Raw genomic sequence first — 16,101 nt, forward strand, 5'->3', positions numbered from 1 at the left:
GAAAACAAAACTGACCGGCTCCAGTCGGACTCTGGCTGAGAATTGATGAGCTGTCGGACACGGGTCGGGCTAGGGCCTGAGCGTCTCATGCCAGGGCCGGGATAGGGCCTAGATTTGAAAAGGCGAAATTGGCAAGGAACCATAACTCATCAGGTGACAGAATGGAGAAAAAACATTGGGAGAAACCAGGCTCAGTCTGGAGGCAAGTTCTCCTCTGGCCAGCCTAAGTTAAAATAATGTGAACATGGCTTCAACAAAAAGCTATAGGCCTACCATAGATTAACAACCTAGCTCATAACAGCTCTGTCTTTAAAGGTTTATATAAGTAATTGTTACAAATCGTTTATTTTTTATTTTATTTTTTTAGCCTATACATGCTTGAACAAAGCACAAGTGAATACAAATAAAGTATTTTCTAATCTAGACTAATCTGATTTATAATTTAAGGCTTAATGCCCTTATAAAATGTAATTTGTTTATGCTAATGTGCAGGTATTAAAATCTATTTTTGATATAATTGTTGAAATAATGTAATTTCTGTATTAGCCACTATAAATTTAATATGTAGATAGACTGAAATTTGCAACATGGTAACAATGTTTTGAGTACACATTATTCATTTGTGTTATCACATTATTCATTTTCAGTGTGTTAAATGTGGGTTTCAGCTTCTGTCTTGTACAATACTATGTACAGTGCCCTTTGGTCAACTACTGTTTTAGTAAATGCGCTCTAGAAATAAACTAAACTTGAAACTTGTCTTTATTAAAAAGAAAAAAAAAAGTTCAATTAATTCAATATCTTCTCAGATTCATTTGAAATGTGTGTGTTTTTATTTAAAAAAAAATTTTTTTATTGAAAATCATGACACTGTATTCCAAAAAAATAATTGTGGAACCAGTCTTGAGTCAGAGGGATTTTTTTCAAACTTAAGTCAAGAAGTTGTGTTTACTCTTCTGTAAGCAGCCATGTTTTAGATGATTCAAAATCAGAACACAGTCCAAAGGATAATCCACAACATAAAGACAAAATCCAAATGAGCACCAACTTAACAGTTTAATAAATTAAAGCAAGAAACAACCAAGAAGAAGGAAAACCAAAAAGTTACACACACAAAGGTAAATGAGGAGCTAAAAAAGAATTGTGATATAACTGAGTAATTAAAGGGAACTAACTAGACAGGAAGTAAACACATGAAGTGATGCTGGAAAGCAGGAAGACAAAGGCAAATTAAGAGTCTAAGATAAGATAAAACGAAAGCAAAGACATGTTTGGCACGATAATTATGTATATTTATAGCTATAAAATCAGTTGCTCATAATGTGAAAATATTTAGGTCTGATAGGTTGTGAATGAACATCCAAGCTTCTCACATTTATGTAGCAGTTTTTATATGTTCATTTTGAATTTTTGTGTGCTGTATGCTGTACAATTGTATGTATGCTATGTGCATTTTTGTGTAGGTTTTGAATGTGTACTGTTTGTACATATTTGCATAGGTTTTGAATTTATTATGTGTGTTGTATACACTTGTGCATTTTGAATTTATGTACACAATTATGTATATTTACATTAAATGCTAGACTCCCCAATATATAGTTTGTAATTGAAAAATATATTTGTTGAAACATATGTATTGTTTATACAAATAAACAATCTGTATTTGAAAACAATTTGTATTTTATTTATTAAAATAAGGTCATAAATAAAAATAAATATTTAACTCAACTGTTGGGTTATTTTAACCCAACTGGAGTTTAACCCAATGCATTGGGTTAAAATAACCCACAGTTGGGAAGGTGCTATACCAATCCACAGTTGGGTTATTCGTTGGGTTATTTTTAACCCAACATTTTTAAGTGAGTAATCATAAACTGTGCCTGTTATGACTGGTGTACATATTGTGTGTATTTATGGTCCTCAACCAAACGTGCAAACAGGATGTGTGTAGGTGTAAAGGTGAGACGTGGGGGACAGTGAAGTGGAACACTGAAGAAAGACCCCTCATGAATTTAAAAAGAAAGTCAGATCGAACCAAATTTACAGGCTTTAAAGATATAGGCCCTGTAGAAGAAAAACAATGTTCATTTATCTAAAATACTAACAGTAGTTTTGTGTTGTTTGAGTTTGCTGTGTAGGGCCATCTTTGACTTTCTGACTCTTTAGGAATGAATTTCTTCTCACATGAACTCAAAGGACGCAAGGCGTTTTCTTTATATTTCTATATATAAAATCATATTTGCACTTTGTTGTAGTCCCCTTACGGTCATGATTTGAACGAGCACAGAGCAAAGCGGAAATGATGCAGAGTTTCTTCCTATCTGTGGTCCTGAGGTTGAAGTCACATTACTTCTCAAACTTCCTCCATTGAAAAACCCATACTGAAACGGACATTTTTGTTTGCTACGATGGCGTTTATGCTGCTCCTGTTAATTTCTCTTCTTACTTTCAACACAGGTAAAAGATCCAATCTTTTTACTATGATACCTTTAATTAAGTGAAAGTAGGTTTTAAGATTCTTTCTGAAATTAACTTTTAATTCTTAGTTTAGCTTTGTTTTTGTTTAGTTGGCTGTCTTTTTTTGACAGATTAATTGAGCTTTATAAAAAATTATTTTGGCTCCACTTAAAAGACGTTTCACTAAAATGTTGCCAGGATTTTACGAGATTTAACTGATTTGTTATACAGCAAAAATCAGAGTTCAGAAATAAGGGTGATTTAAGGTGAAATAACCAGTTCACGTCACATATAATGGGATTCTACAACATATAATTTTATCAACATTATTAATTATGGTGGTAAGTGTTACTGTTGGTTCGGAATTTGGATTGGACTTTTTGGACTTTAACTCTTCCTTATAGAGAAAGTTTTTTTTCCCTATAAGTAGGCCTGTATACTACAAACTACTAAAACTAAATACAAACTACTGTGCTTACTAAACTTTGTCCTTTAATCAAAGTCTTATTTTCTCCTTCCTGCAGGGTTCAGTGCTGAGATCTCTGTGTTTGTGAAAACGGGAGATTCTGTTCATCTGGATACACAGACACAAGAACTACCAGAGTTTGATCTTTTATCCTGGACAAATGATAAATCAGAGATTATAGTTAAATACATAAATGAATCTAAAAAAGTAAAACCTCACTCTTCCTACAAGGACAGAGTGTATTTCAATGATGAAACCTTCTCTCTCACACTGAAGAACATGCAGAAGACAGACACTGGACTCTATACAGCAAAGACAAATGGAGAATCAGAGAAAAATATTGTTACATACAGAGTATCTGTTATAGGTGAGTGTGATATGTACGGTTTAATCTATGATGTAACTGCATATGTAAAATAATGTTAATTATATTCAGTTTGTTTTCTTTAGGTTTTGAACTGGCAAGTTCTCTGTTTGTGATCTTAAACATTTTAGTGTGTGTGTGTGTGTGTGTGTGTGTGTGTGTGTGTGTGAGATTCACTCATCTTTATTTTCACTTTCATGGACTTTCAGTGGCTGTCATCAGTCACGTTTCTTTGTCTTTGTTTCCCGCCACTCATCTTTTCCCATGGACACTAATCTTCTACCACAGCTGCACATAATTTAGTTTATTATACCTCTAGTTCCTCTGTGTTCAGCCTTTAGTTGTCGGTTATTGTTTGTGTGTCTGTTAAGTTTAATAAAACCTTGTTTATGTTTTATAACCCTGTCGTCCGTCTTCATAATCTTCACATCCTTGTGTTGTGTGTATGTGTTTCAGATGAAGTGGAAGTTCCAATCCTGACTGTAAACTCAAACTGGTCCAGCCCTGACTCCTGTAGCTTTACATGTAAAGGAAGTAACATTATCATCAGCTCCATCTATAATAGTAGCAGCTGTTCTCCAGAAGAAGAGACATCATCAGATAACTACACTCTAAATCTGAACTGCAGTGATGGCTACATCATGTGTAACTATAGCAACCCAGTGAGCTGGAAGACTGCCAGAAAGAAGGTTAATGAACTCTGCACTGTTGATCAAGGTACATACCTGTACTGTATCCACACACTCACATATGAAGAAACAGAAAATTAATGCGAGAATGTAATTAAACACTGGTCTGAAATGCCTGTTTGTTTAAAATTCAGTCTGGGAAAACTGATTGTTTTTGTTCTTATCTTTCATGTAGAAAGACCACAAGCTATAGAACATTCACCGTACCCCACATGGTTTATCCCCCTAATTTGCCTATTGACAACATGTATGTTGATACTGATGTTGGCATCAGTGATCGGCTGGTGTCTCTACAAGAGAAAAACAGGTACAAAGCATCAAATCTTACATTAATTTTAAAGACACATTAAAGAGAATTTAATCAATGCTCTAGGCACTATTTCATATTGAGTGTTAAACATACTTAGAGTATGTTTCTCTGAAAATAAAGACTGTATGTGTGTGTCAAATGTCTTTTATTAATGTTAAGAAACAAATATAATCATATTTACAGTATTTACATAAAAGAATATGATCTTGTGCCTCATCCATTATTAAGCTTTTCAGCAGTTAGAAAAACACTTAAACAGCTAAAGTTTGACATCAAAAATCTAATGCAAACCTACTTTTTTTCCAAAGGGATTTTTGAAAGAGTATATGACTTTATTTATTTATTTATTTTTTACCCAAAAGTAGTTTTGCCAGTCTTTGGAACTGAAATATATATATATATATATATATATATATATATATATATATATATATATATATATATATATATATATATATATATATATATATATATATTCTAGTAGCATATAGACAACATGCAGATTTAACCATTGACTAAATGTGTGTAAAAATTAAATATTTGGCTGAATTAAATATGAAACTGACCATTTAACCTAGTACAGTGTAAAGTTGTACTTCTTGTTCTAAACTTCATAGTGGCATCATTTTTAATAAAGCTACTAATTTATAACAATTGTATAACAATTCTTGCATTTAATATTAGCATTTTTATTTGTACATTGATGTCTTATTAAAGTTCTAAATGCCAGAATTAAAATTCTAGAATGATGTTTCTTAATAGTTCAGTTGTTGTGCTTTTAATAATAACGTGTTTTTTTTTAAATAACCATCTTTAAATCTTTATGTCTGATGAGATTTACAATGTTTTCAGATCATTCCTACACCCCTGACAAGCAGAATGCAGATTACGTAAGTTTCATATTACTATCCTTCATTACCCACTGATGATAAATGTGGTTTATTTCTTTTTGAAACAAGTTTTGCATCACTGAGTGTTATTTTGATTGAATTTGTCTGAATATTAAGAATATTAAGCCACAACAAAGTCCACTGGAGATGTTGGAGAAAACAACGAATACCTGCACACTGTACGATACTGTAAGAGAACATGGACCTCCTGATGTTACGATGGGAACCAACCAGATCTCGACCAGTCATGACTCTGTGAATGAGGTGAAGATGAAGCTCTTACTCTAATTTTACAGAAAATACCTTTGGATTAAAGGCACGTTCAGGCACTTGAGAACCTGTAGATGTTTATATGTGTTGGAAAAATGTTTTAATGAACGCAAATGATTTTGTTCTTTATTTCAGAGTGCAACACTAACAGAGAACAGTGAGCCAAATGCACCAGCCACTATCTACTGTACCATTCAGAAGCAACAAAAATCTGATGATCACACCATTTATGCTACGGTCAATAAACAGCCAGCTGAGAATAAATCTGTACATCCAAAACCAGAATAAAATATAATAAAGGTGAACTTTTAATAAAGCTGAACCCTTACAGGAATTCAAATAACAGTGAGGCTGTTGTTCTCGGTGTAAATAAGCAGCAAGTACATTGCAGTTTGAAATTATCCATGGTGAATATGTGAATTAATGTAAGTTAAATTTAAATAAAAGCAAAAGTATTTTTTATGTAAATTTGTTGCACATGTGGCTCAGACAGGAATGCAAAATCTCACATATTTTCTGTTAGAGATTTCTTACCGCCTTTGCATTCAACACCTGAAAACCACCTCCTGGTTAACCGTAAGTCCTGTATTGCTTTAACTATTTTTCCCCACTTGTCTTACATTTCTTCATCACTTAATCTGTTCTTGTTCAGTTTCTTTGTTTTTGTCTCTTTTTTGTAGTCTGTCCATGTATTTGTGTTTAACTGTTCTTCCACCTTTTACCAGACAATATTTAAGTTATTTTGTTCATTTGTGCAGCTACAGTATGCTAAGACATAACAATAATGCTCAATTGCGAGTGTATGTTACAAGAAATTGAAGTCCTGTACAGATATTTTGATAAATGTAAACCTAAAGCAGTATTGACTGTAAATAAAAAAATATTTTCATGGCCTAAATGAGTATGTATGTACGCTTATTGGAATGTGCAATACATTGACTGTTTATACAATACAATATTTATTTATAAAGCACATTTAAAAACAACCAAGGCTGACCAAAGTGCTGTACAGAACAGAATCAAATAAAAATTATACAACCAATAAAGGAACACACAACAATAGATTAACAATAATCATACCTAAATCAAGGAGTATTAAAAGCCAAAGAGAATAAATAGGTTTTTAAAGAAGATTTGAAGGTGGAAACAGAGGGAGCTAATCTGATGTAAAGAGGTAGAGTGTTCCAAAGTTTTGGGCCTGCAGTCGCAAAAGCTCGATCGCCTCGTTTTTTTAAGTATAGATCTAGGCACAATGAGTGATCGCTGGATCTCAGAGTTCTAGAAGGAGTGTATGGACAGAGCAGATCGGTTAGGTTCTGAGGGGCCAATTTGTTGAGAGCTTTATAAACAAATAATAACATTTTAAAATCAATTCTAAATTTGACAGGTAGTGTAGTGTGGATATAGGGGTGACCGACTCATACTTGCAGGTTCTAGCAGCTGCGTTTTGCACTAGCTGTAGATGGGACTGGGAGAGGGAAGACTGAGAGACACCAAAATAAAGTGAATTACAATAGTCTAGACGAGTTGTTACGAAAGCATGAATCACTGTTTGGAAGTTACTCTGGGATAAAAAGGGTTGCACTTTAGAGACTTTGCGAAGATGAAAAAAGCATGATTTTACAACAGTACTGGGACAGTAAATACACATGGGATTGTCCAATATACTTTCTACTGCTCATTTATTTCTTGCTGCTATGTTGAGTTGTATGTTACATTTACTCAGTGTTTTGTATTGTGCTTGTGTGTTAATTTTATCAGGAGTTTTGTTGTACAGCTAAGTGCAATGACAATAAAGGCATTCAAATGTATGTATGTATGTATGTATGTATGTATTTATTTAGGCCACACATAAGCCTCAATGTGAAATTAACCTACACTGGCAACAGCAGATCCTGAATCCATGGCAGAAAAGTAGTTACTTTAAAGAGGGTATTGCGGACAATCCCTGTCTTTTACCTACTTATTTACACACTTGTTACGCTAAACTGTTCTATAAAATCAATATCACACAAGCTTTATCACAAATACAAGGACAGCACAATGCTGTGTAAAGTATAGCTTATAGAGTCTAGCATGTCACAACAGGAATTACCACTTCCTGTGAACTAGCTTAACACTTCTGCTTTTAAATCTTCTGACTGTGTATTTACTGTAATCATTTCTCAGTCTTGCCACAGATCCTGATCACTGTAAGGTTAAACATAACACTGAATATTCCTTTGGAAAGTTCCAGATTGAAATAAGAAACATTGTCATCAGTTTTAGTTGTACATGAGATATACGCTACAAAGTTCTTATTCTTGAAACACCAAAAATTGTGGTTTTGAAAATTGATATTGTATGTTAAACATCATAGTTGCCCAGCAGAATGAGCAAACAGTCCATGCAGAAGTTGGACGTGAGTTTCTGTCACGAATCACGATCATGTTTAGTTTCATTTTCTTGTTTAGTTTCTATAGTCATGCTTATCTTTGTCACTTTGTCATAATTACCGTAATTTCGTGATGACAACATGTGATGTTCTGTTGGGGTTTCTAAACCAGTTCCCTAATTCATGAGTGATCATATTTAAGCCCTCAGTTTTTCACAGTTCATGTTTCTCTTGTTAATGTCAATGTTAAGTTGTGTAGTTTAGAAAAGAGACCAAGGCACTTCTTCTGGTTCAAAAAAAGGTTTAAAAGCCTTTATTCACATCAAGGTTTTTTAACTTTTTTTTTGTACAGAAATAACTTCCTTGGACTCTTTTCTGAAGTGCAAGTAAGCTAGCCTAGAAATCTAGACGCACCCTAGCGGCAGCAACATTTATTTTGCAGCCAGTGTAGTCTAGCAACTCTCCGTTGACTTTCGAGCTGGAAAAACCAAACTCTAGTCAGGCCAATCAAATCGTGTATAGAGTCGGTGGGCGGGCTTAATATAATGACGACAGAGTTGTGACCATAGATATCATATAAAGGCTAGATGTCTCGTCCGCGCTGCTGGCCAATGGAGCTCGACATCCGCACACGGCGGCCATCTTACGACAGGATGCTCGCTCACTCATAACATGGTGCATGTACTTTTAAATAACCATAACTTGCTCAATTTTCTACCGATTTTCAAACGGTTTGGTTTGTTATAAACGTCAGAGATGTAGCTATTATACTGCATACATATGAATAATTATGTTCAAAATGTTTAAGCATTCAGAATTATAGCCACGTTAATAACGTTTGTAAGAAACCAAACCGTTTGTAAATCTGTCCAGATTTCAGCGAGATAAGAGGATTTGTGTGCGTGCTGCTCACTCACCTTAATTCACAGAGTCCTGTCCTAAGATGGCCGCCGGTGATGCCGGAAGTGACTCCGCCTTAAGACATCTAGCCTTTATATGATATCTATGGTTGTGACGGTGTGAAACCAAACACACTTCACCCAATCCTGACTCTGTGAATCAGGTGAAGATTAAACAATTACTGTACTCTCACTGAATTGCATTTCATTTAAAAAATTTATTAATTTGGATTAAATGTGTTAATTTGAAATACAGATTAAGAAAAGCTTAACTGAACAACTTTAGTTGAATATGATAAATGTATGATACTGAACAACCTAAATGCACCAGCCACTATCTAGTGTACCATTCATTCAGAAGCAACCAAAACTTCCCAAACCTGAAACTGAAACCATTTATGCAGTGGTCAGTAAACTGCCAGCCGAGTTTGAATAATATATAATGAAATCGAGTTTTAAATAAAGCTGAACTACTACAATAATTGTGATACAGTACATCATGTGTTTAGGATGTCATTTTTTTCTCAGTTGTAAATAAGCAGCATATATGTGCAATGTGATAGCTAATTTATGGTGTGTTTGAAATATTTGAATGTGTAAGTTCAGTCTTTTTTAAAATAAATAAAAGCAGTGGTAAATTAATTTTTTTATGTAAAATTTCATAACTGCTGTACTTGTGACTCAGAGAGGAATGCAAAATCTCACGTGGTTTCTGTAGATTTCTGTTAGAGATTTGACTCTGCCTTTGCAGGCAACACTCACAAAACCACTTCCTGGAAAGGGACGCTGGGGGCTTTCACTTGCTCATCTGCTCCCATCCCCGTTTAGTGTATTGAAAGTAATTTTAAGGAGAATTTAAACAAAAATGTAATAAAATATAAATAAAATAAATGTATCTTTGTTCTGTTTCTTCATGTAGTTACTTAAATCAAGCTTGTGTTTAACTCTTCTTGCAGCTTTTACTGAAAAAAAAAAAAAAACATTTGTGCAGCAAGATGCAACTTAGCATTCATTTATGCCCTAGGCTAGCCAGGGGCGCGGGAAGACATTTTAGGTTGGGGGTGCTGATTTTTGGGGGCGTCACCACTTTTGAATAAGAAACAATATCAAGACTATAAAACTCGTCAAATCTCCGCGAATCACAACAAGCGTATCAGTGAGAACACTGGTTCAAATAGCGCACACTCAAACCTGACTGCACATCACATTTTTGACTTTGATTCTGCTTTTATTCGTAACGCAATGGACCGGTCAACGGGACATAAATTAATCCTTAAAGGATGGGTCTTTATGGGACATTTGCACAAAAATAATAAATAACTTACCGTAGCCTATTTTATAAGTCGCTCCAGAGTCGCATATCAGTCAAAAAATGCGTCACGAGGAAGAAAAAACATATAGGCCTATAACTTAAGTCGCACTGGACTAAGTCGCATTTTTTTAGAAATTTATTTCACAAAAAAAATAAAAAAATAAAAATAAATTTACAGACAGTTCTCTGCTACGGACGTGAGTGCTCTAAAGCGGCACTAAACGAATGTTTTAAAACTTTCACAGACACCTCAAACTGAAAGCACAAAGCCTCTCTTTAAATTTAATTTCGTTTTGTATTAATTGTATCTTAATTTTAATCGATGTGTCATCAAAAAATTGTCTGGGTTTAATAAATAAGAAAGCTATTAGAAAATAGATAATCAGGACACGGAGGCGCTGGCGAACCTGGAGCTCGTCTCATAAATGAACCGAAACTCAGCGTAGGGCTATAAGGTAGCCTATTGCCTCACAGACCTGAGACATATAGATAGCTTGAAATGTCTACTTTTAAGCAGAACAATTCAAAACGAAAGGAAACAGACTGCGCTGCTTATGTAGGCCTAATTCGTATGAAATGTGCATTTCTCTCTGGCGCTGCGAAGATCGCGATTCGTCAACTTCGTGGCTATAGCCGACACTGCCATAAAAAAAAATAACTGTTTTATTAGTAAACAATTAAAATGTATCCTGCTATATTTTACATATTTGCCTGTTCCTTACAAAACACTAACAGTGGGGTTTTTTACTGTTTTTTTTTTTTTTTTTTTTTTTTTGCAGCTGCAGACAAATTCTTTCGACACACACACAATAGCCTACACTCTGCGCTTATGTTTTAAAAACATAATTTAACATATATAACAATTTTTAAATAGCCCACTTAAAGTGTTTATTACAAATAAATGACTAAATGCAAAAAATTAATAAATTTTAATGAACTAACATATGCGTTGCATTTACAATTCTGTGAAAACAGGGGGTGCTGCAGCACCCCCAGCACCCCCACTTCCCGCGTCCCTGACTAGCCAGTCTATATTACACTAAATCATACCAATGGAAGAAGTTCTGTACACACATTGTTTTATCATTTTTGTGCTCTTTTGATAAATATTTTCTATTGCACAAAAGTAAACCTCATGCATTATTCACACATATTTAGAGTTTTGACTTTAACACTCATCTCAACCCCCTCACATGTTATACGGGGGAGATGAGGAGGTTTCAGATTTTAAGATGAATATTGTTAAAGCCTACAGGTATATGATTCACATGTGTTTACAGACTAAGTGAAATTTAAATAAACACTTTATGACCAGGAAAACACATAGGCTACATATCTAAAAAATCACTAATGTTAAGAGATACAACTTTTGATCTTATATTTATTAGTAAATATTGGGATTAAAATTAACTAAGAACAATGCTTTAGAAGTATTGTTCATATTTCATGTTACTAATGTAGTTATAATGTTAACAAATGAAACCTTATTGTAAAATTGTAACATGTCTTTTTACTACTGTACATTTAAAATATATACGTATATTCAACATGGTAGCTTTTTAATGTTTTGAAGAAACAGTATTTTCATTCATTTTTAATGTGTGTGCATGCTTTTGTCTTTTTTTCATGAATTCAAAAGTTCTGGGTTACATGTGGGTTTCATCTGCTGTGTTTTTTTAAAACAAAAGTGATCAGTTCAATTAATTGTCAGTGGTGGTTCTATTAATAAAGCACATGATGAAGAACTCAAAGAATAGTCTTTAATCTAATAATAAACTGGAGATCAGATCACAGGAAGCAACACAAATGTGTCAATAAAAAAACAACACGGAACACTGAACAGACAGAACCCAGGGACTAAATACACAGGGAGAGATTATTAACAGAACAGGCGAGGGGTTAATTAACAACTGAGGAAACTAACAAGGACACGTAAAACATGCAAATGAGCACAGGAAACACTGTGAAAACAAAACCAAAACAGAACACGCAAGTTACATTAATAACTTCTCAGATTTATTTGGAATGTGGACTTTTTTCATTTTCTTTCTTCTTTTTTTGTTGTTGAAAAATCGTGACTTAAGGGATTTTTTCAAGTCAGGAAGTCGGGTTTACCCTTCTGTAAGCAGCCATGTGTTTGAATCTAAAACATGGCTGCTTGCAGAAGGATAAACCCGACTTCCTGACTTGAAAAAATCCCTTAAGTCACGATAAAATTTAGATAGTAGACCAATCCAATATTAAAAATAGCATTCAACTGTATTGTACAGGACGTGCCTGGCATCTCAGAACAGCTGATGGAGACCTCTTTATCAATCCCCAGACCAAGGGATGAACGACAACATAAACACTATAAAGTTCATATTTAAAATAATGATAGATCTGTTATTTATATTTATAGCTTTACAAATTTCGTTGCTTATAAGTAATAAAGTAATGTGAAAATATTTAGGCCTGATGTGTTAGTTTGTGAATGAACGTTAAAGCTGCTCACTGTTATGTACCAGTGTCTCGTTTTAAAAGCATATTCAATAACTATGGTGAATAAGTTATGATTTTAAAGTTGAGAAAACATTGTGTGCATATGGGTCTTTAACCAGTGGGGGAACTTATTATTAAAAATTGTGAAAACAATGTTGAGTGTAAAGAAGTGAGAACGGTGACAGTGGAACACCGCAAAGAAAGACCCTTGATGAATTTAAAAGAAAGAAATATCAGATTGAACTGTAATGCCCTTTAATCAAACCAAATTGACATGCTTTAGCACAGGGGTTCTCAGACTTTTTGGGGCCAAGGACCCCCCTCATAATTATAACAGTGATTAAGCATATGCTTGCTACAATTTATACTTTTGTAATCAAAAATCATGTCTAATTAATTGAAATTATACAACATATAAAATTTATCAATGATTTATTAAAAGTTTAACAAAAACTAGATTTTTAGGGCCATATGAAATCAGTTCTATTTTTTTTCAAATTTTTTGCCCATTTTAATGTTTGAATTCAATTTTAATAATCAAGTAGTAGCTTCAAGCGGTAATGAAATGAAAGGCTAATCTTTTAAAAACGTAATATTTTAAAATGTAATGAAATGAAAATTTTTCATTTCAAACTTTTATTTTTTAGGAAAGCACTGCACAACAGAGGTTTACTATTAAAATGAAAAAAATTGTGTGGTTATTCCTTAAAAAATAAAGTTTTAATAATTGTATTATTAGTCTTATTACTGTGAGAAGTGCAGTACATTCTTCTGTACAATAGTAGCCTAATATATTTCTGTTATAATTTCTTCAAGTTAAAATGAACTTTTATTTTGAAGGGTTGTTGTGAAAACCGCTCGCCTGCAGCGCTCATTCACATTCATGTGCAGACCATCTTCATATTTAAATAGCATTTTTTTAAGCTAAATATTCACAGTCCTACTTTTGTTTTATTCACCCAAATTTAGTCAAATTCTGTGTTATGCTGTAAATTACATGTTTATGAATGGACGATTCTGCCTGCTTTTTGTGCATTGTGGAAATCATAGGGTCCTCTGGCTATGGGCCGCGGACCCCACTTTGAGAAACCCTGCTTTAGAAAGAGCTATAAAGCCTATATATTTTACTATATATTTTTTTTTTACTTAATAAATAAACTAAAACAATGTTAATTTAGTAAGCAAAATATTACAATAATTTTGTTGTTTGATTTTGCTGTTTAAGCTAGAAAATTTTCATATTTCATTATTTCATATTTATGCTTTGCCTGTTACAGTCCTCAAAATGGACCTGATTTTTTTATCGATCATATCTATCGTATCTATCCTTCCTACCTAAGTTAGAGGGTAAGATGGTATATAAACTGGAATACATATGTGTAGTATAATGTTCCATTTGAGACGATTATGCTTTCTTTTTTTCATGCATTAGATGGTGGTGTATGTATTGTAAATGCACAGTAACATAATGTGGAGCACAAGTTTGTAGGTTCAGTGGGGAACAGTGTTTTGGTAGCCTGTTTGAAAACTTTTTCAACACTTTTAAAACTCTGGTTTTGTCCCAACTGCAGTAATAATTTGTATATATTGAGAGGATCAGTTATGGGTTGACTATAATGTTTATGAATAGCTGTATATTTTCCAGATACCATTCCAAATATTCTTTTAAGCAAAACTTTATACACTGCTCAAAAAAATTAAAGGAACACTTTGAAAACGCATCAGATCTCAATGGGGAAAAATATCATGCTGGATATCTATACTAATATGGACTGGGTATGTGTTATGAACGAAAGGATGCCACATCGTTTGATGGAAATGAAAATGATCAACCTACAGAGGATTGAATTCAAAGACACCCCGGAAATCTAAGTGAAAAAATGATGCAGCAGGCTTGTCAATTTTGCTGAAATTTCATTGCAGCAACTCAAAATGGTACTCAGTAGTTTGTATGGCCCCCACGTGCTTGTATGCATGCCTGACAACGTCGGGGCATGCTCCTAATGAGACGACGGATGGTGTCCTGGGGTATTTCCTCCCAGATCTGGACCAGTGCATCACTGAGCTCCTGGACAGTCTGAGGTGCAACCAGGTGATGTCAGATGGACCGAAACACAATGTCCCGGTGTTCTATTGGATGTAGGTCAGGTGAGCGTGGTGGCCCTTCAATGGTATCATTCCTTCATCCTCCAGGAACTGCCTGCATGCTCTCGCCACATGAGGCCGGGCATTGTTGTGCACCAGGAGGAACCCAGGACCCACTGCACCAGCATAGGGTCTGACAATGGATCCAAGGATTTCATCCCGATACCTAATGGCAGTCAGGGTGCCATTGTCTAGCCTGCAGAGGTCTGTGCGTCCCTCCATGGATATGCCTCCCCAGACCATCACTGACCCACCACCAAACCGGTCATGCTGAACGATGTTACAGGCAGCATAACATTCTCCACGGCTTCTCCAGACCCTTTCCTGTCTGTCACGTGCTCAGGGTGAACCTGCTCTCATTTGTGAAAACCACAGGGCACCAGTGGCGGACCTGCCAATTCTGGTGTTCAATGGGAAATGCCAATCGAGCTCCCTGGTGCTGGGCAGTGAGCACAGGGCCCACTAGAGAACGTCGGGCCCTCAGACCACCCTCATGAAGTCTGTTTCTGATTGTTTGGTCAGAGACATTCACACCAGTGGCCTGCTGGAGGTCATTTTGTAGGGCTCTGGCAGTGCTCATCATGTTCCTCCTCGCACAAAGGAGCAGATACTGGTCCTGCTGATGGGTTAAGGACCTTCTACGGCCCTGTCCAGCTCTCCTAGAGTAGCTGTCTGTCTTCCTGGAATCTCCTCCATGCTCTTGAGACTGTGCTGGGAGACACAGCAAACCTTCTGGCAATGGCACGTATTGATGAGCCATCCTGAAGGAGCTGGACTGCCTGCGCAACCTCTGTAGGGTCCAGGTATCGCCTCATGCTACCAATAGTGACACTGACCCTAGCCAAATGCAAAACTGGTGAAAAACAGTCCGAAAAGATGAGTAGGGAAAAAATGTCAGTGGCCTCCACCTGTAAAACCATTCCTGTTTTGGAGGTTGTCTCACTGTTGCCCATCTAGTGCACCTGCTGTTAAAGGGGTGGTAAAACACCTTTTTTCGAAGGCTTGAATGTGTTTGTGGGGTTCACTGTAACATGTGTTCATGCTTCGTTTTTAAAAATTCGCATTATTTTTCACATATTTAACCATTATTCTACACTGCTCTGTCCCTCCTTGTAAAAACAGTCGGATGGATTAGGGGTTCTATGAAGCCCCGCCCTCAAAAATACGTAATGGGCTCAGATTGGTTAGCTGGCCCAGTGTGTTGTGATTCGCTAACGCCAAGTTCACGTTGTCCAGAAACGCCCCTTACACTTACCGGTAGTTTGTGCTTCAGTAAACAACGCCGTTAATATTGCCATACCAGTTTGAGCCCGAATCAGACCCAGAGAATGTTAGCGGAGAGGATCGAGCAGAACATGTTCAAGAACGGCTGTTAAAGGACGTTACAGAAAGGTATGTTTTTTTTAAGACTGCAGATCTATTGTGATCGTTATATATGACACTG

General features: G+C 35.3%; 1 protein-coding gene across 1 annotated transcript; it reads left to right on the forward strand.

Annotated features, from left to right (window-relative positions):
* The first annotated feature begins 2,366 nt into the window (after positions 1-2,366).
* Positions 2,367-7,256, forward strand: LOC307162061 (CD48 antigen-like). The gene is made up of 7 exons (XM_079877133.1): positions 2,367-2,457; positions 2,982-3,290; positions 3,744-4,004; positions 4,152-4,283; positions 5,139-5,176; positions 5,294-5,440; positions 5,582-7,256. Exons 1-7 carry the CDS (start codon positions 2,409-2,411, stop codon positions 5,732-5,734), a joined length of 1,089 nt encoding a protein of 362 aa, XP_079733259.1. The 5' UTR covers positions 2,367-2,408; the 3' UTR covers positions 5,735-7,256.
* Positions 7,257-16,101: the final 8,845 nt, after the last annotated feature.

This window comes from Squalius cephalus (assembly GCF_949319135.1).
Source record: "Squalius cephalus genome assembly, chromosome: 7".
In the NCBI taxonomy this organism is placed as follows: Eukaryota; Metazoa; Chordata; class Actinopteri; order Cypriniformes; family Leuciscidae; genus Squalius; species Squalius cephalus.